The sequence below is a fragment of the Lethenteron reissneri genome, unplaced genomic scaffold (assembly GCF_015708825.2).
Source record: "Lethenteron reissneri isolate LAM-NWPU_2019-01 unplaced genomic scaffold, ASM1570882v1 scaffold_1316, whole genome shotgun sequence".
NCBI lineage: Eukaryota > Metazoa > Chordata > Hyperoartia > Petromyzontiformes > Petromyzontidae > Lethenteron > Lethenteron reissneri.
Genome location: NW_026891021.1, coordinates 100,426 through 121,175, shown reverse-complemented (window position 1 = coordinate 121,175; position 20,750 = coordinate 100,426). Strand labels below are relative to the sequence as shown.

Here is a 20,750-nt window from a genome sequence, read left to right as displayed (position 1 = left end):
TTGCTACAAGAGCTAACGCGTGATGCTTATCAGTGTTATGGTTTACACTGCCCTAGACTTATCAGTGTTGTGATTTACACTGCTCTGTACTATTTGAACCCGAATAAACTACGAGTGGAGACCGCCAGAGGCTCCGCGTGTCTCCGCCTCCCCCCCCCTTGTCCCCGTGTCTCACCCCGTGTCTCCCTACCTCGCCCGTGTCTCCGTGTCTCTCTCTCCACCCGTGTCTCTCTCCCCGTGTCTCTCTCTCCACCCGTGTCTCTCTCTCCACCCGTGTCTCCGTGTCTCTCTCTCCACCCGTGTCTCTCTCCCGTGTCTCTCTCTCCACCCGTGTCTCTCTCTCCACCCGTGTCTCCGTGTCTCTCTCTCCACCCGTGTCTCTCTCCCCGTGTCTCTCTCTCCACCCGTGTCTCTCTCTCCACCCGTGTCTCCGTGTCTCTCTCCCCGTGTCTCTCCACCCGTGTCTCTCTCTCCACCCGTGTCTCTCCACCCGTGTCTCTCCACCCGTGTCTGTCTCACCCCGTGTCTCTCTCCACCCGTGTCTCTCTCTCCACCCGTGTCTCCGTGTCTCTCTCTCCACCCGTGTCTCTCTCCCCGTGTCTCTCTCTCCACCCGTGTCTCTCTCTCCACCCGTGTCTCCGTGTCTCTCTCCCCGTGTCTCTCCACCCGTGTCTCTCTCTCCACCCGTGTCTCCACCCGTGTCTCTCTCCCCGTGTCTCTCTCTCCACCCGTGTCTCTCCACCCGTGTCTCTCCACCCGTGTCTCTCCACCCGTGTCTCTCCACCCGTGTCTGTCTCACCCCGTGTCTCTCTCTCCACCCGTGTCTGTCTCACCCCGTGTCTCTCTCCCCCCGTGTCTCTCTCTCCACCCGTGTCTCCGTGTCTCTCTCTCCACCCGTGTCTGTCTCACCCCGTGTCTCTCTCCACCCGTGTCTCTCTCTCCACCCGTGTCTCCGTGTCTCTCTCTCCACCCGTGTCTCTCCCCGTGTCTCTCTCCGTGTCTCTCTCTCCACCCGTGTCTCCGTGTCTCTCTCTCCACCCGTGTCTCTCCCCGTGTCTCTCTCCACCCGTGTCTCTCTCTCCACCCGTGTCTCCGTGTCTCTCTCTCCACCCGTGTCTCTCCACCCGTGTCTCTCCACCCGTGTCTCTCCACCCGTGTCTCTCCACCCGTGTCTCTCCACCCGTGTCTCCGTGTCTCTCTCTCCACCCGTCTCTCCACCCGTGTCTCTCTCTCCACCCGTGTCTCTCCCCCCGTGTCTCTCCACCCGCGTCTCTCCACCCGTGTCTCTCCACCCGTGTCTCTCTCTCCGCCCGTGTCTCTCCACCCGTGTCTCTCCACCCGTGTCTCTCCACCCGTGTCTCTCTCCCCGTGTCTCTCTCTCCACCCGTGTCTCTCCCCGTGTCTCTCTCCACCCGTGTCTCTCTCTCCACCCGTGTCTCCGTGTCTCTCTCTCCACCCGTGTCTCTCCACCCGTGTCTCTCCACCCGTGTCTCTCCACCCGTGTCTCTCCACCCGTGTCTCTCCACCCGTGTCTCCGTGTCTCTCTCCCCGTGTCTCTCCACCCGTGTCTCTCTCTCCACCCGTGTCTCCACCCGTGTCTCCCCGTGTCTCTCTCTCCACCCGTGTCTCTCCACCCGTGTCTCTCCACCCGTGTCTCTCCACCCGTGTCTGTCTCACCCCGTGTCTCTCTCTCCACCCGTGTCTGTCTCACCCCGTGTCTCTCTCCACCCGTGTCTCTCTCTCCCCCCGTGTCTCCGTGTCTCTCTCTCCACCCGTGTCTCTCCCCGTGTCTCTCTCCGTGTCTCTCTCTCCACCCGTGTCTCCGTGTCTCTCTCTCCGCCCGTGTCTCTCCCCGTGTCTCTCTCCGTGTCTCTCTCTCCACCCGTGTCTCCGTGTCTCTCTCTCCACCCGTGTCTCTCCCCGTGTCTCTCTCCACCCGTGTCTCTCTCTCCACCCGTGTCTCCGTGTCTCTCTCTCCACCCGTGTCTCTCCACCCGTGTCTCTCCACCCGTGTCTCTCCACCCGTGTCTCTCCACCCGTGTCTCTCCACCCGTGTCTCCGTGTCTCTCTCTCCACCCGTCTCTCCACCCGTGTCTCTCTCTCCACCCGTGTCTCTCCACCCGTGTCTCTCCACCCGCGTCTCTCCACCCGTGTCTCTCCACCCGTGTCTCTCTCTCCGCCCGTGTCTCTCCACCCGTGTCTCTCCACCCGTGTCTCTCCACCCGTGTCTCTCTCCCCGTGTCTCTCTCTCCACCCGTGTCTCTCCCCGTGTCTCTCTCCACCCGTGTCTCTCTCTCCACCCGTGTCTCCGTGTCTCTCTCTCCACCCGTGTCTCTCCACCCGTGTCTCTCCACCCGTGTCTCTCCACCCGTGTCTCTCCACCCGTGTCTCTCCACCCGTGTCTCCGTGTCTCTCTCTCCACCCGTCTCTCCACCCGTGTCTCTCTCTCCACCCGTGTCTCTCCACCCGTGTCTCTCTCTCCACCCGTGTCTCTCCACCCGTGTCTCTCCACCCGCGTCTCTCCACCCGTGTCTCTCCACCCGTGTCTCTCTCTCCGCCCGTGTCTCTCCACCCGTGTCTCTCCACCCGTGTCTCTCCACCCGTGTCTCTCTCCCCGTGTCTCTCTCTCCACCCGTGTCTCTCCACCCGTGTCTCTCTCTCCACCCGTGTCTCTCCCCGTGTCTCTCTCTCGATGTCTCCGCTGTGTCCGCTGATCTTCTCCAAGTCATTAAGGTTTCGAGGCTGACGTTTGGCAACTCGAACCTTCAACTCCCTCCACAGATTTTCTATGGGATTAAGGTCTGGAGACTGGCTAGGCCACTCCAGGACCTTAATGTGCTTCTTCTTGAGCCACTCCTTTGTTGCCTTGGCCGTGTGTTTTGGGTCATTGTCATGCTGGAATACCCATCCACGACTCATTTTCAATGCCCTGGCTGAGGGAAGGAGGTTCTCACCCAAGATTTGACGGTACATGGCCCCGTCCATCGTCCCTTTGATGCGGTGAAGTTGTCCTGTCCCCTTAGCAGATAAACACCCCCAAAGCATAATGTTTCCACCTCCATGTTTGACGGTGGGGATGGTGTTCTTGGGGTCATAGGCAGCATTCCTCCTCCAAACACGGCGAGTTGAGTTGATGCCAAAGAGCTCCATTTTGGTCTCATCTGACCACAACATTTTCACCCAGTTGTCCTCTGAATCATTCAGATGTTCATTGGCAAACTTCAGACGGGCATGTATATGTGCTTTCTTGAGCAGGGGGACCTTGTGGGCACTGCAGGATTTCAGTCCTTCACGGCGTAGTGTGTTACCAACTGTTTTCTTGTTGACTATGGTCCCAGCTGCCTTGAGATCATTGACAAGATCCTCCCGTGTAGTTCTGGGCTGATTCCTCACTGTTCTCATGATCATTGCAACTCCACGAGGTGAGATCTTGCATGGAGCCCCAGGCCGAGGGAGATTGACAGTTCTTTTATGTTTATTTCATTTGCGAATAATCGCATGAACTGTTGTCACCTTTTCACCAAGCTGCTTGGCGATGGTCTTGTAGTCCATTCTAGCCTTGTGTAGGTCTACAATATTGTCCCTGACATCCTTGGAGAGCTCTTTGGTCTTAGCCATGGTGGAGAGTTTGGAATCTGATTGATTGCTTCTGTGAACAGGTGTCTTTTATACAGGTAACAAGCTAAGATTAGGAGCACTCCCTTTAAGAGTGTGCTCCTAATCTCAGCTCGTTACCTGTATAAAAGACACCTGGGAGCCAGAAATCTTTCTGATTGAGAGGGGGTCAAATAATTATTTCCCTCATTAAAATGCAAATCAATTTATAACATTTTTTCCTGGATTTGTGTTGTTATTCTGTCTCTCACTGTTCAAATAAACCTACCTTTAATATTATAGACTGATCATTTCTTTGTCAGTGGGCAAACGTACAAAATCAGCAGGGGATCAAATTTTTTATCCCTCATTGTATGTTAACCACACTGTGTGTGTACACCTATGTTAACCACGCTGTGTGTGAACACCTATGTTAACCACGCTGTGTGTGAACACCTATGTTAACCACACTGTGTGTGAACACCTATGTTAACCAAATTGTCTCAACGTTGCATGTGTACTGGGTTTTAATTAAAATTTAGTTTTCTTGATGGAGTAATTTCTGCCCCTTTATATTTTTCAACGCTTCTCACTTCACGTGATATGCCTCTGTTTGTCGTGGTCAACATCTTGTAACAACATGTTTAGTCTACTTCCTGTTGTCCAATCCACGAGACTGTGTGCTTACTGTGACAACGTACTGCCCGCACACCAATCAGGCGCCACGTGCCTCAGGCTCACCTGCGTCGTGTGCGTGCATCACTCGAAATAAAAAACCTAATTGATAAAGCAATCAATAAAAATCGGCGTCAATCACTTAAGCGTCTCTTTAAAAGCGTGGACGTCTTATTAATTAAATATCTATTTGCCCGCCGGGAATCGAGAACGCCGCGGCCCCTGAGCTCTGGAATCGCGTCGCCCACGAAGCTTCTGAACACGCGGTGAGCGCCGAGCGCGTGTCGCGCAACTCAAACTTGTTGTTTTATTATTCAACTTCATTCGTCCCCCTCTCTCTCTGTGTGTGTGGCGCGCACAAGGCTCGTGGGCGACACGTCGTTCACTTCCACGTTGTCCGCTCGACTTCTTTAAAAAAATGTTACAATTTTTTAAAATAAAAAATAAATTTGTATTAAATTTTTTTTTAAGGAGTTTCTTTTAGTGGGTTTACCTATACAATGCATGGGTCTCCTTGCATATCTAGATTATATTTATTAGTTCAACAACAACAACGAGAACACCGCTGCCGGGTGACTACCTAACACGAGGTCTGACCCTGCGTAGTAAAGTGTTGTGTGTTGCTAAATTGGTTATGGCTACAAAGTATGTTTAATGGATAGTATTATTCCACACAAACTTTGCGTTTGTGAGCAGGACTTTACGTGAAGGGATGACACAAATGCACGCCACGTTTTTTTATTTAAAATAGTTAAATTTATCAATGTCCTGGGTCACAAAAGCAACGTTTGTGAGGAGATTTTATTTAAATTTATTTTTAATTTATTTTAGTTTTATTTATTTCTACCTACGTGACTTTACTGAAAAAAACCTCCGAGTATGAATCCTTGCAGTCACGAAAGCTTCAAATTTAGAATTTGTTGAGATTAACAATAGCCACTTTCTCTACTTTTGAGACATAAGCTATTAGATAATAAAACTGTACTACTAAGGGACAATGTTGTTGTGACACTGTTATTAATGGAGTGGATTATTCACTTCGCTTTTGTGTCCTGGGTCACACAAGCAACGTTTGTGTGGAGTATTAAGAGCCCACTTTCTCTACTTTTGAGGCACTAGCTATTAGGTAATAACACTTTACTACACAGGGACAACAATAAAACATGTTTTTGTTACACACTGAATTATCTACTTAATCGAGGAAATCTCTAAAGCTTTCGTGACTGCAGGGACTTGTCTTCTTGGTTCTTTCGGTAAAGTCGCGTAGAAGGGCTCGTTTTTTGTCTGAAATCCTACGGCCTTTCACTGGAAAAAACACCTGCGGTACTAAACTCTACTGATCTGGTATCGACAATCAAGGGGATTTCCCTGTCCCCAGACGACCTGCTTGTCAGTTTGGATGTGGTTTCCTTATTCACCAAAGTTCCTGTACCTGACACCATCGCAATCATTGAAGACTTGATTCATCAAGGACTGAATGCTGGGGTACCCCCCCCCCCCCTGGTGAGACACTGCTTAACCAATACATACTTCACCTGGAATGGAACTTTCTACAAACAAACTGAGGGTACCCCAATGGGCTCCCCCCTATCTCCGGTTGTAGCCAACGTTTTCATGAAGAAATTTGAGACTGACGCCATCCAGACTGCCACTCTATGCCCGACCTTGTGGAAGAGGTACGTAGATGACACTTTTGTCATTTGGCCACATGGCCGGCCTGCTCTAGACCAATTCCTCGACCACATCAATTCCATACACCCAGCCATCAGATTCACCATGGAAGTCGAAAAAGATGGCAAGCTACCCTTTTTGGATGTCCTTATTAAAAGGAGACCTGATGGTTCAATGAGCCATTCTGTCTACAGGAAAGCCACCCACACGGATGCTTGCCTAAAACCGGATTCCCACCACCATCCATCCCAGAAAAACTCCCTCGTCAAGACTCTATACCAGGGGTCCTCAAACTTTTTAAACAGGGGGCCAGTTCACTGTCCCTCAGACCGTTGGAGGGCCGGACTATAGTTAAAAAACAACTATTAACAAATTCCTATGCACACTGCATATATCTTATTTTGAAGTGAAGAAACAAAACGGGAACATACAATATTTAAAATGAAGAACAAGTAAAGTTAAATCAACAAACTTGCCAGTATTTCAATGGGAACTATGGGCCTGCTTTTGGCTAATGAGATGGTCAATGTCCGGTTCCATATTTGTCACTGCTAGTCGTAACAAGTGATGCAAGTGTGCATCCGTTAGTCTAGATCTGGTTGGAGATTTCAAATGTTTCATTCTGGAAAAAGTGTGTTCACAGACATAAGCGCTGCCAAAGATGGTTGCCATTTTGAGTGCATGGTTCCTGAGATGAGGATATGTCTCAGAGGGGAGAGATGCATAGAAATTATGAAGGCTGCTTGACTTGAATGCGTCTTTCAGAGAGTCACAATTCTGCAGTTCAGCGAGTTCCATTTGGTAAATTGTATCCACATTTTCAATGTCAATAGAAAATGGGTTATGGAAAAGCTGTATGTCCTGTTCATGGAGATGAAGCTCTTTAAATCTAAATTGGAACTCCTTTTGCAATTTTTCCAGTGAATCCACACATGTTTGTTTGGGAATGCAACCAATGTTTTTTCCGCTAACAGATTTTGAGTTGTGGGGAGATGGCAGAAGTTTTCCTCCTTCACTTGTTTGATGAGGAGGCCTAATTTTACTTCAAATGCTTTGACATGTGATTACATATCACAGATGAGCTTCCCCTTTCCTTGAAGTTGCACATTGAAACTGTTGAGTAGCTCTGTTACATCTGTCAGAAAGGCAAGGTGCCATTTCCATTCTGCATCATTGAGCTCTGGTACTTTTTTGTTTTTTGAAAACAGAAAAGCTGTAATCTGTGGAAGTAAGTCCTAGAAACGTTTCAAAACTCTCCCTCGACTCAGCCAACGGACTTCTGTGTGGTACAGAACATCTTCATAGTCAACATTTAGCTCGGACAGAAATTCCTGAAATTGTCTGTGGTTTAGTGCATGATCTCTAATGAAGTTAACAGTCCCACTTCAGTGATTTACTACACAGCGCTTGTTGGTGGATGAGGCAGTGTATGGCTATTGGATGAGAATGGTTATGTTTGTCCATCTCTTGGTTAATGCGAGCAATTACTCCTTTCTTAGACCCCACCATGCTAGGAGCACAATCAGTTGTCACACTGGCTAGTTTAGCCCAGTTCAGCTCCAAACCATTCACAGTTTGGCAAACCTTTTCATAGATATCCTCTCTTGTAGTTGTTCCTTTGGTGCTTTGCAGTGCAGCAAGCTCTTCTGTGACTTCGAAATAGTCATTCGTCCCACAAATAAAAATTAGAAGTTGTGCAGAATCACGAACATCGTTGCTTTCGTCGAGTGCCAAGGAAAAATAGGAAAGTTTTTTTTGTGGAGTTTTGCAAATGCTGATGGAAATTGTCTCCCATTTCTTCAATCCTCCGTGTAATTGTAGGTCCTAAAAGACTCACTGTACTAAATAAATCGGCCTTCTCTGGACACATCTCTTTGGCAACAGAAAGAAGGCATTCTTTAACAAATTCTCCCTCAACGAATGGTCTGCCAGTGCACACTATTAGCTTGGCAACTTGAAAACTTGCTTTCAGTGATGAAATATTTAGCTGCTTCTGCTTCACAAAAGTATTTTGCGGAGTTAATGTATTTTTCAGTTTTAATATTTTATCTTTTCTCACTTTCTCCGACCAAACAATCATATTTATCTTTATGTTGAGTTTCATAGTGTCGACATAAATTGTATTCTTTGAACACAGACACTATATTCTGGCATATCAGACACACAGCTCTTTCCTTGTACTGCATGAAAAAGTAATCATAAGTCCACTGTTTTTTGAATATCCTACACTCCGAGTCAATTTTTCTCTTTCTTGACATCATTGTTTCCTAGGGAGTCAAAATTGCTATTAGTAAAATACCAATATATATACAGCGCTACAAAAACAATATAGCAGCAATAACTTTGCCCACACAGAGACATACAGACTGCACTGCCCATCAATGCAGTCTGATTGGGGGAACTCCACTTTTACCCCAGGCTCACACTGGTGTGGGTGCCATTAAAAAGTTAATTACACCTGCAGTTTTGTTCACAGATCGCAGTGCGATCTGCGAACTCGCATAGGAATATGATCGCATGGGGGAGAAGACCCATGCGATCCACTGCAGGAAAAAAGGCACATGTGCCTTTTTTTCTTCCGAATCTAATGCAAGTTCAGCCATACAAGCATATGGCTGAACTCGCACTGCTCAGAGATCGCAACAGTATGAACCGGGGCTTACACAACATACAACATATAACCTCATATAATTGAATAGCAATCAGAATATAAATGCACTTACTGTCATTTAAATTGGGTTTCCTACTCCTCGGCTGTCTGTCACTGACTAGCACGGGAAAACAGCAGGCAGCCCCTCCAGAGATCAATCTGTTATTACCCCTCTATCATTTACTCAGCACACAGGAATATCACTGAGAGTGGAGCCGAGGGGCAAGTGAGGGAGCTGAGGGAGGGAGAGCCAGTCAAGCGCAGCCAGGGGAGGGCTGGCAGCCTTAGGCCTGGCGGGCAAATCCAGTCAATTGGCCCATTGAACCATTCACCAGCGCAGCCCAATGAGTGCCCACCGCCGCAGCTCAATCAGTGCCCACCGCCTCAGCTCAATCAGTGATCACCAGCGCAGCCAAATCAGTGCCCACCGCCGCAGCTCAATCAGTGCTCGCCACCGCAGCCCAATCAGTGCCCACCACCGCAGCCCAATGAGTGCTCACCAGCGCAGCCAAATTAGTGCTCACAAGCGCAGCCCAATTAGTGACCATGGGCCGGATAAATGTCCTCGGCGGGCCGAATGTGGCCCGCGGGCCGTAGTTTGAGGACCCCTGGTTTAGACGGTACGGAGGTCACGGTTTAAAGTTCTCAACATCCACCAAAACCAAGAATGGGCCAACATCCCACCAGAGTGGGGCGCGTGAAGCGCGAGGCGAGACTGCGCTAGAAGCTGGTGCAGCAGCTCGATGCTGCCGGCGTCTGAGATGCCGACACGTGCAACTTGGCCAAGGTCCCTTCTACATCCGCGCGTTAGCAAGTGAAGGGTGCAACAGGGTGCAACACAATCACGCACGAGGCACTTGGTGTCTTGTGGGCTTTATTTACGTTCCAATAAGAGATAAAGATACAGCGAGGTCCACAAAGTGCTGCAACGAACGCTTCGCAGCTGCTAAGGCCGCTTTGAGCTCAACGGCAAAAAGACCGAGTTTATCAGCGATGCAAAGTAAGCAACAACACCCCTTGTTTAAGGGACATTCAAAAAAGGTTACTAAATGTAACTTTTGCACTATTGACAGGAACAACTTTGTTCAAAAAGTTACTCGCGCTAAATCTTACAAAAACCCTGGGTAATTACGTAACAACTTTTGGTGCCTACATTTTCCATGTTTTATATGAAAAAATTTAAAAAATCAAAAGTGAAAATCGCCATGGAACAGCATTAATGGCAGTATTTGCCACATTGAAGCATCATTTGTGCAGAAATGTCTATTGAGGTACAACTTACCATTCCCATCAACTCAAACCTTGGCAGTCAAATATTCAGAGGCATTACGTTGCAAACGAGGTCACGGTGCATACAAAACCACTCAATGGCAAAGAGGCTCAACTGTGCCGGTCGCCAGAGGCTTTCGTCCAATATCAAAACAAAAGTAACTTTCGGTTTAAAGTCTTTAAACGAGATGCAAATGGAGACCGCTCGGCCTACGAGTTCTTCAGGGTTTCCAGCCTCGCCAGCAGCTCCCGACGTCGAATCTGCTCGCGCCGCTTCTCCGCCTTGAGTCTCTCCTCCTCGCGCTTCAGGGTGCGCGAATATTCTATCGCGCGCTTCAGGATCTGCGCCTTGGCCGCCTTCTCCGTCGTGCGCCAGCTCCGGTATGCCGCCGCGCAGCCACTGGAAACCCTTCTTGATGGAGTCGCGCCGCCGACGCTCCTGGTCGTTGCGCCGCTCGCCAAGCCCCTCCGAGCTGCCAGAGCTCTGAGGGCCGCCGCCGCCGCTCCCCGTCGAGACGGCGCGGGACGAGCCAGCCCCGCCGGCGGCGCCCCGGCTCCGCGCGGATCCCCGCGGCGCCGGCGGGGGCGGCGTCTTCCGCCCCGCGCGCAGGCGGCGAGGGCGTGGCGTAGTTGTGCTGCTGCTGGTGCACGGGCGGCGTGGACGCCGGCGGGGCGGGTCGCCGCCGCTGCTGCCGCCGCTGCCGCCGGTTGTTGTCGTTGTACCGGGGGGCCGTGTTTGTGTCGTGCACGGCGCGTAGCGCCACGCTCGTTGTGGGGTGGCTCCCCTCCTCCACGGTCACCACGTCAATCTCTCCATCTTCCTCATCCGCGTCGTCGTCATCGTCTGCAGAAGGGAAACACGTATACGTCAGCAACGCAATGTAGAAAAATGCAACATTATAAACCTAAACTGCGCAGGTGTAGTGCCAGAAGAGGGGAGGAGCTGCTGGGGGCTCTGGGACCCGAGACAGAGAAGCCCTCGGCGCCAGGCGCTAGAATCCCAGGCACCCCAGACAGCTAAGCCCCTTGGCACCACCAACGGGGGGGGGGCTGTGTGTGCTCTGTGGGATATCTGGGGGCGCACACAACCCCACCCCTCGTTGGGGACGAGGCATAAAAGGGCAGCTACCTGGCCGATCGGGGCCAGTCGCAGCTCAAGATCCAAGACCCGCCAGCCAGCCAGCTTAGGACCCTGGACCCCCTCGTCCCGCTTGTCCTTGTAAGGGCCGGGATGCTGTGAGGGCCAGCGGTGGGACTCTGGGACTCCCGGCTCTACGTCCTTGTGAGGGCGAGTTCCGAGTCCAGACCCCCCCCACCTTGGCTGGGTCGGGTCAGGTAGCCTCCCCTAGGGTAATTGTAGCCAGAGGACCCCAGAGCGTAGCCAGAGTAGTGTATCTAGGCTGTGTACCTAGGCTGTGTACCTAGGCTGTAACACAGTATCAGCACTGTTGAGGTGTTATATTGTAATAATAAAGAAGTTACTTCTACAAGTGTCTCCGGAACCCATTACACAGGTACAGGACCTGTTGAAATGTACACACGCAACATTCGTGTAGTGAGCTTGACAACTGTAAGTTTGTTGTAAACGAAGATGAACAAGCTAATTCGAGAAGTTCTCGTGACTGCAAGGATCCATACTTTTTTGAATGATGTCATTGACCAACTTTAGCAGCCTCACAGTTCACTGCAGGGTTAGGGGTTAGGGTTAGGGTCAGGGGTTAGGGGCTCTGGGTTAGGGGTTAGGGTTAGGGTTAGGGTCAGGGGTTAGGGGTTAGGGGTCAGGGTTCGGGGTTAGGCTCCTCCCCCCCCCTCTTAACCTCTATGTAATCTCGTGTCTCTCAGAGCTCGCTTCACTTGATACGGTGATTTTGCTGTAACTGTTCCACCTGAAGATGGAAGCTCGAGTTGCCTCCGAAACGTCGTGATTAATTTCATGTTTGACCTGCGTGACTTGACCGAAAAAAACAAAAGGCACGACCGCGCTAAACACACCCGAATAAAGAAACACGCAAAACAGCGTGCAAGTCTCACCCGAATCACTGCGCGTCTCGTTGCCGGGAGACATCGCCCCGCCCACGACAGTCTCCCCATCCTCCCGCCCCTCGGCCGGCAGGTGCCGCCCTCCCGGCTCAAAGGGCAGCATCTCGGTGGGCACCGCGGCGGCCGCGGGGCTCGGCACGGCGCGGGAGACCGCGGGCGGCGGCGGCGCCGACTTGTCGGCGGGCGCCAGCCGCCCCGGCGTGGCTCTGGCCGAGGAGGCGGCGCTGCTCCACATGCAGTCCCGCAGCAGCATTACTCCCACGGCTCCCACGCCGCTGCCGCCGGCGGGGTCCCAGACGTGGCCGCGGCTCGCCACTTCGCCGCCTTCGCGGCTCGGATCGCCCGAGGGCGGCGGCGTTGGCGTTGAGTTCGCTCCGTCCAGCGCGGGGGGCAGGAGCTCAAACTTCTTCCAAATGTCCTCGCTGGGCAGCGTGGACTGGTGCCAGTCGCTGTGCAACTCCTCGCCGTTGTAGAAGGTCGAGGAGGAGGAGGAGTCATCCCTGCCGGCAGACATTGCGTGGATGATGACGACGCTGCTGCTACACGTGGTGATGATGATGACGCTGCTGCTACTTTCGTCACGCGACAACACGCCGCGTGGTGTCGGGTAGGGGTTGTTGTTCTTGTTTACATTCCACCACCACCCTCCTCCCTGTTGTTGTTGCGTCTTGTTTACTTCTTCTGCAGGGGACCGCCGGGCTCGCCTGTAACAACAGCAAACAATAAAGAAAGCAGCGTCGTTAACAAAGCGAGCAAACACCACACAGAGTCGTAAGTGGCGCTGTTACTCATCCACAGCTCAATTTCATTCATCTCCGGGACGTTAAATTTCGATTTAAAGCTTTCGTGACTGCAGGGATTCATCTTCTTGGTTTTTCGGTAAAGTCGCGTAGAAGGGAAACAATAAAATAATAAAAATATAAAACAATAACAATTCTCACGACGTTTCGTGTTGCAGTCGACACGTCGTGAGAATTTTTATTGTGTAGTGAATACTTGGGACGCAAGAGGGAGCGCACACACAGGGTGACATACACACACAGGGTGACACACAAAGATCCCCCATATAGCCTTAACAGACTGTAGGGGCAAGTGCTGTTAGCAAGCACCTATGAAGGCCGGAACGGTACACGAGGGGGTGGGTGGCCAGCACCACGCCCGACCGCCTTTGTCTCCCTAGTGGCAATGTTTACACACCGCACCAGGTACTCATTTGAGGCTGAGTCGACCTAGGGAAGGCCCGGGACCGGTTCAGACAATCGTCTGATGTTGGCCGTGAGCAGGAATCGAACCCGGGTCGCCAGGTTCATAGCGCAGCGCGCTAACCGCTACACTACCGCTCCCCATACAGCGTGACACACACACAGGGTGACACATACAGGGTGACACACACACACAGGGTGACACACACACACAGCGTGACACACACAGGGTGACACACACACGCACATGGTGACACACACACACAGGGTGACACACACATGCACACAGGGTGACACACACACACAGCGTGACACACACAGCGTGACACACACACAGGGCGACACACACTGACACACACAGGGTGACACACACACAGGGTGACACACACACAGGGTGACACACGCAGGGTGACACACGCAGGGTGACACACGCAGGGTGACACACACGCACACAGGGTGACACACACAGGGTGACACACACACAGGGTGACACACACAGGGTGACACACACAGGGTGACATACACACACACAGCGTGACACACACACACAGGGTCACACACACACACAGCGTGACACACACACACACAGGGTGAGACACACACACAGGGTGACATACACACACAGGGTGACACACACACACACAGGGTGACACACACACACAGGTGACACACACACACACAGGGTGAGACACACACACAGGGTGACACACACGCACACAGGGTGACATACACACGCACACAGGGTGACATACACACGCACACAGGGTGACACACGCACACAGGGTGACACACACACGCAGGGTGACACACACACGCAGGGTGACACACACACAGGGTGACACACACACAGCGTGACACACACACAGCGTGACACACACGCACATAGGGTGACACACACACGCAGGGTGACACACACACACACAGCGTGACACACACACACAGGGTGACACACACACAGGGTGACACACACACACAGGGTGACACACACACACAGGGTGACACACACACACAGGGTGACACACACACAGGGTGACACATGCACACAGGGTGACACACGCACACAGGGTGACACACACACAGGGTGACACGCACACAGGGTGACACACACACGCACACAGGGTGACACACACACACACACAGGGTGACACACACACACACAGGGTGACACACACACACAGGGTGACACACACACAGGGTGACACACACACACACACAGGGTGACACACACGCACACAGGGTGACACACACACGCACACAGGGTGACACACACACGCACACAGGGTGACACACACACAGGGTGACACACACACACACACAGGGTGACACACACACACACACACAGGGTGACACACACACACACAGGGTGACACACACGCACACAGGGTGACACACACAGGGTGACACACACAGGGTGACACACACACACACAGGGTGACACACACACACAGGGTGACATACACACACACAGGGTGACATACACACACACAGGGTGACATACACACACACAGGGTGACATACACACACACAGGGTGACACACACACACAGGGTGACACACACACACAGGGTGACACACACACGCACACAGGGTGACACACACACACAGGGTGACACACACACACACGCACACAGGGTGACACACACACACAGGGTGACACACACACACACAGGGTGACACACACACACACAGGGTGACACACACACACACACAGGGTGACACACACACAGCGTGACACATACAGGGTGACACACACATACAGGGTGACACACACAGGGTGACACACACACACACAGGGTGACACACACACAGCGTGACACATACAGGGTGACACACACACAGGGTGACACACACACACACATCGTGACACATACAGGGTGACACACACACACACACACAGGGTGACACACACACAGCGTGACACACACACACAGCGTGACACACACAGCGTGACACACACACACAGCGTGACACATACAGGGTGACACACACACAGCGTGACACACATACAGGGTGACACACACACACAGCGTGACACACACACACAGCGTGACACACACACACAGGGTGACACACACACACAGCGTGACACATACAGGGTGACACACACACACACAGGGTGACACACACACACAGCGTGACACATACAGGGTGACACACACACAGGGTGACACACACACACAGGGTGACACACACACAGCGTGACACATACAGGGTGACACACACACAGCGTGACACATACAGGGTGACACACACACAGCGTGACACACACACACAGCGTGACACACACACAGCGTGACACACACACACAGGGTGACACACACAGGGTGACACACACACACACAGGGTGACACACACACGCAGGGTGACACACACACACATGGTGACACACACACACACACAGGGTGACACACACACACAGCGTGACACACACACAGGGTGACACGCACAGGGTGACACACACACAGCGTGACACACACACAGGGTGACACACACACACAGCGTGACACACACAGGGTGACACACACAGCGTGACACACACACACAGGGTGACACACACACACACGCGTGACACACACACAGGGTGACACACACACAGCGTGACACACACAGGGTGACACACACACACAGGGTGACACACACACAGGGTGACACACACACAGCGTGACACACACACAGGGTGACACACACAGGGTGAGACACACAGGGTGACACACACACACAGGGTGACACACACACAGCGTGACACACACACAGGGTGACACACAGGGTGAGACACACAGGGTGACACACACACAAGGTGACACACACGCACAGGGTGACACACACACGCACACAGGGTGACACACACACACAGGGTGACACACACACAGCGTGACACACACACACAGCGTGACACACACAGATTACAATGATGACGACGATGACGACGATGAGACGCTTCGCTGAGCTGCCGTAAGTGACGGGAGAAGTCGGCGTCAGAGCAGGAGCTGTAGAGCCGCTCCCAGTGAAGTCCACCCCCAAGTGGCTGGTGGACTCGGGGTGACGAGTGATGGTGGGGGGGGGCTACTCACGGTCAAGGGGCAGGACGAGGACGAGGGGGGGTCACAGAGACGCCAGCAACGCCACGAAGCCGCCGCCGCCGGCAGCAGCAGCTGTGGTGGTGGAGAAAGAAGCCTCCATTGGGGTGGGGGCAGGGCGGGTGGTCGGACTCCGCCACCAAGTGGAGGGGGTGGGGGGGGGAGGGAACTTGGGCGAGCCCATCTCGCAGTGGAGCTGGTGAGCGCCGCGGCCCATTGGCCGGGAGGGCCCCGCCTCTCCCCCCCCCTCAACATCCACCGCGGTGGTACAGGCCGCGTGGGTTAGTCACGAGACACTGGACTGCACAGTGAGATGTCAAGCGTGAACAACGCGGTGCATTAGTTTATATCTGTGTAGAAAATAATACATTGTCAGTTTTTTTTCTTTTAAAGCACAGTTGGTAGATGAAGATTATATTTTAGTGATATTGATAGTGGTGACACTGACCGCTGGCGAATCGCCGTCATGGTCGAGGCCGCCATCTTGTCCCCCTCACGACTCTAAAATGGCCGCCAGCGAGGAGGGGGAGGAGCCAGAAAATTTGGCGGGAAAACAAACCGCCGCGTCACGTGACAGGCGAGACACTCAACTGTGATTGGCTCCAAGGCGGAGAGAGAGATTTTATTTTTTTAGAGAAAAACTTAAATTTTTTTACCGTACGTACAACTAATTACTAAAACTCGCCATCAACACTAAACACTCGCATTGGCATTCGTAGCGATCTACATAAATAAAGTAAAACATTTATTGGTTATGTAAATTTAAAAAAAACGCGGGAATATCAGAAATCTTATACCGTATAAGGTGCAAAAAATTGACCCAAATGAGATTCCGTAGTTGGTAGATGTTGACTACCTCGCCTGGTCTACAGGAGGTCGTGGGTTCAATCCCAGACACTGAGAGATGTTGACTACCTCGCCTGGTCTACAGGTCGTGGGTTCAATCCCAGACACTGAGAGATGTTGACTACCTCGTCTGGTCTACAGGAGGTCGTGGGTTCAATCCCAGACACTGAGATATGTTGACTACCTCGCCTGGTCTACAGGAGGTCGTGGGTTCAATCCCAGACACTGAGAGATGTTGACTACCTCGCCTGGTCTACAGGAGGTCGTGGGTTCAATCCCAGACACTGAGAGATGTTGACTACCTCGCCTGGTCTACAGGGGGTCGTGGGTTCAATCCCAGACACTGCGAGATGTTGACTACCTCGCCTGGTCTACAGGAGGTCGTGGGTTTAATCCCAGACACTGAGAGATGTTGACTACCTCGCCTGGTATACAGGAGGTCGTGGGTTCAATCCCAGACACTGAGAGATGTTGACTACCTCGCCTGGTCTACAGGTCGTGGGTTCAATCCCAGACACTGAGAGATGTTGACTACCTCGCCTGGTCTACAGGAGGTCGTGGGTTCAATCCCAGACACTGAGAGATGTTGACTACCTCGCCTGGTATGCAGGAGGTCGTGGGTTCAATCCCAGACACTGAGAGATGTTGACTACCTCGCCTGGTCTACAGGAGGTCGTGGGTTCAATCCCAGACACTGAGAGATGTTGACTACCTCGCCTGGTACACAGGAGGTCGTGGATTCAATCCCAGACACTGAGAGATGTTGACTACCTCGCCTGGTCTACAGGTCGTGGGTTCAATCCCAGACACTGAGAGATGTTGACTACCTCGCCTGGTCTACAGGAGGTCGTGGGTTCAATCCCAGACACTGAGAGATGTTGACTACCTCGCCTGGTCTACAGGAGGTCGTGGGTTCAATCCCAGACACTGAGAGATGTTGACTACCTCGCCTGGTCTACAGGAGGTCGTGGGTTCAATCCCAGACACTGAGAGATGTTGACTACCTCGCCTGGTCTACAGGAGGTCGTGGGTTCAATCCCAGACACTGAGAGATGTTGACTACCTCGCCTGGTCTACAGGAGGTCGTGGGTTCAATCCCAGACACTGAGAGATGTTGACTACCTCGCCTGGTCTACAGGAGGTCGTGGGTTCAATCCCAGACACTGAGAGATGTTGACTACCTCGCCTGGTCTACAGGAGGTTGTGGGTTCAATCCCAGACACTGAGAGATGTTGACTACCTCGCCTGGTGTACAGGAGGTCGTGGGTTCTATCCCAGACACTGAGAGATGTTGACTACCTCGCCTGGTCTACAGGAGGTCGTGGGTTCAATCCCAGACACTGAGAGATGTTGACTACCTCGCCTGGTCTACAGGAGGTCGTGGGTTCAATCCCAGACCCTGAGAGATGTTGACTACCACGCCTGGTCTACAGGAGGTCGTGGGTTCAATCCCAGACACTGAGAGATGTTGACTACCTCGCCTGGTCTACAGGAGGTCGTGGGTTCAATCCCAGACACTGAGAGATGTTGACTACCTCGCATGGTACACAGGAGGTCGTGGATTCAATCCCAGACACTGAGAGATGTTGACTACCTCGCCTGGTCTACAGGAGGTCGTGGGTTCAATCCCAGACACTGAGAGATGTTGACTACCTCACCTGGTCTACAGGAGGTCGTGGGTTCAATCCCAGACACTGAGAGATGTTGACTACCTCGCCTGGTCTACAGGTCGTGGGTTCAATCCCAGACACTGAGAGATGTTGACTACCTCGCCTGGTCTACAGGAGGTCGTGGGTTCAATCCCAGACACTGAGAGATGTTGACTACCTCGCCTGGTCTACAGGAGGTCGTGGGTTCAATCCCAGACACTGAGAGATGTTGACTACCTCGCCTGGTCTACAGGAGGTCGTGGGTTCAATCCCAGACACTGAGAGATGTTGACTACCTCGCCTGGTCTACAGGAGGTCGTGGGTTCAATCCCAGACACTGAGAGATGTTGACTACCTCGCCTGGTCTACAGGAGGTCGTGGGTTCAATCCCAGACACTGAGAGATGTTGACTACCTCGCCTGGTCTACAGGAGGTCGTGGGTTCAATCCCAGACACTGAGAGATGTTGACTACCTCGCCTGGTCTACAGGAGGTCGTGGGTTCAATCCCAGACACTGAGAGATGTTGACTACCTCGCCTGGTCTACAGGAGGTTGTGGGTTCAATCCCAGACACTGAGAGATGTTGACTACCTCGCCTGGTGTACAGGAGGTCGTGGGTTCTATCCCAGACACTGAGAGATGTTGACTACCTCGCCTGGTCTACAGGAGGTCGTGGGTTCAATCCCAGACACTGAGAGATGTTGACTACCTCGCCTGGTCTACAGGAGGTCGTGGGTTCAATCCCAGACCCTGAGAGTTGTTGACTACCACGCCTGGTCTACAGGAGGTCGTGGGTTCAATCCCAGACACTGAGAGATGTTGACTACCTCGCCTGGTCTACAGGAGGTCGTGGATTCAATCCCAGACACTGAGAGATGTTGACTACCTCGCCTGGTACACATGAGGTCGTGGATTCAATCCCAGACACTGAGAGATGTTGACTACCTCGCCTGGTCTACAGGAGGTCGTGGGTTCAATCCCAGACACTGAGAGATGTTGACTACCTCGCCTGGTCTACAGGAGGTCGTGGGTTCAATCCCAGACACTGAGAGATGTTGACTACCTCGCCTGGTCTACAGGAGGTCGTGGGTTCAATCCCAGACACTGAGAGATGTTGACTACCTCGCCTGGTCTACAGGAGGTTGTGGGTTCAATCCCAGACACTGAGAGATGTTGACTACCTCGCCTGGTGTACAGGAGGTCGTGGGTTCTATCCCAGACACTGAGAGATGTTGACTACCTCGCCTGGTCTACAGGAGGTCGTGGGTTCAATCCCAGACACTGAGAGATGTTGACTACCTCGCCTGGTCTACAGGAGGTCGTGGGTTCAATCCCAGACCCTGAGAGATGTTGACTACCACGCCTGGTCTACAGGAGGTCGTGGGTTCAATCCCAGACACTGAGAGATGTTGACTACCTCGCCTGGTCTACAGGAGGTCGTGGGTTCAATCCCAGACACTGAGAGATGTTGACTACCTCGCCTGGTCTACAGGAGGTCGTGGGTTCAATCCCAGACCCTGAGAGATGTTGACTACCTCGCCTGGTCTACAGGAGGTCGTGGGTTCAATCCCAGACACTGAGAGATGTTGACTACCTCGCCTGGTCTACAGGAGGTCGTGGGTTCAATCCCGGACACTGAGAGATGTTGACTACCACGCCTGGTCTACAGGAGGTCGTGGGTTCAATCCCAGACACTGAGAGATGTTGACTACCTCGCCTGGTCTACAGGAGGTCGTGGGTTCAATCCCAGACACTGAGAGATGTTGACTACCTCGCCTGGTCTACAGGAGGTCGTGGGTTCAATCCCAGACCCTGAGAGATGTTGACTACCTCGCCTGGTCTACAGGAGGTCGTGGGTTCAATCCCAGACACTGAGAGATGTTGACTACCTCGCCTGGTACACAGGAGGTCGTGGATTCAATCCCAGACACTGAGAGATGTTGACTACCTCGCCTGGTCTACAGGAGGTGGGTTCAATCCCAGACACTGAGAGATGTTGACTACCTCGCCTGGTCTACAGGAGGTCGTGGGTTCAATCCCAGACACTGAGAGATGTTGACTACCTCGCCTGGTCTACA

The 20,750-nt window shown here is 52.5% G+C and overlaps 1 protein-coding gene across 1 annotated transcript in view; it reads right to left on the bottom strand.

Annotated features, from left to right (window-relative positions):
* Nucleotides 1-9,468: 9,468 nt before the first annotated feature.
* Nucleotides 9,469-20,750, bottom strand: part of LOC133361976 (protein L-Myc-1a-like) — a 28,660-nt gene continuing 17,378 nt past the window's right edge. Inside the window, 5 exon segments of the mRNA XM_061580951.1 lie at nt 9,469-10,222; nt 10,224-10,449; nt 10,451-10,703; nt 11,891-12,603; nt 16,172-16,252. Of these exon segments, the coding sequence (XP_061436935.1) occupies nt 10,007-10,222; nt 10,224-10,449; nt 10,451-10,703; nt 11,891-12,413 (1,218 nt within the window). The 5' untranslated portion in view covers nt 12,414-12,603; nt 16,172-16,252 and the 3' untranslated portion in view covers nt 9,469-10,006.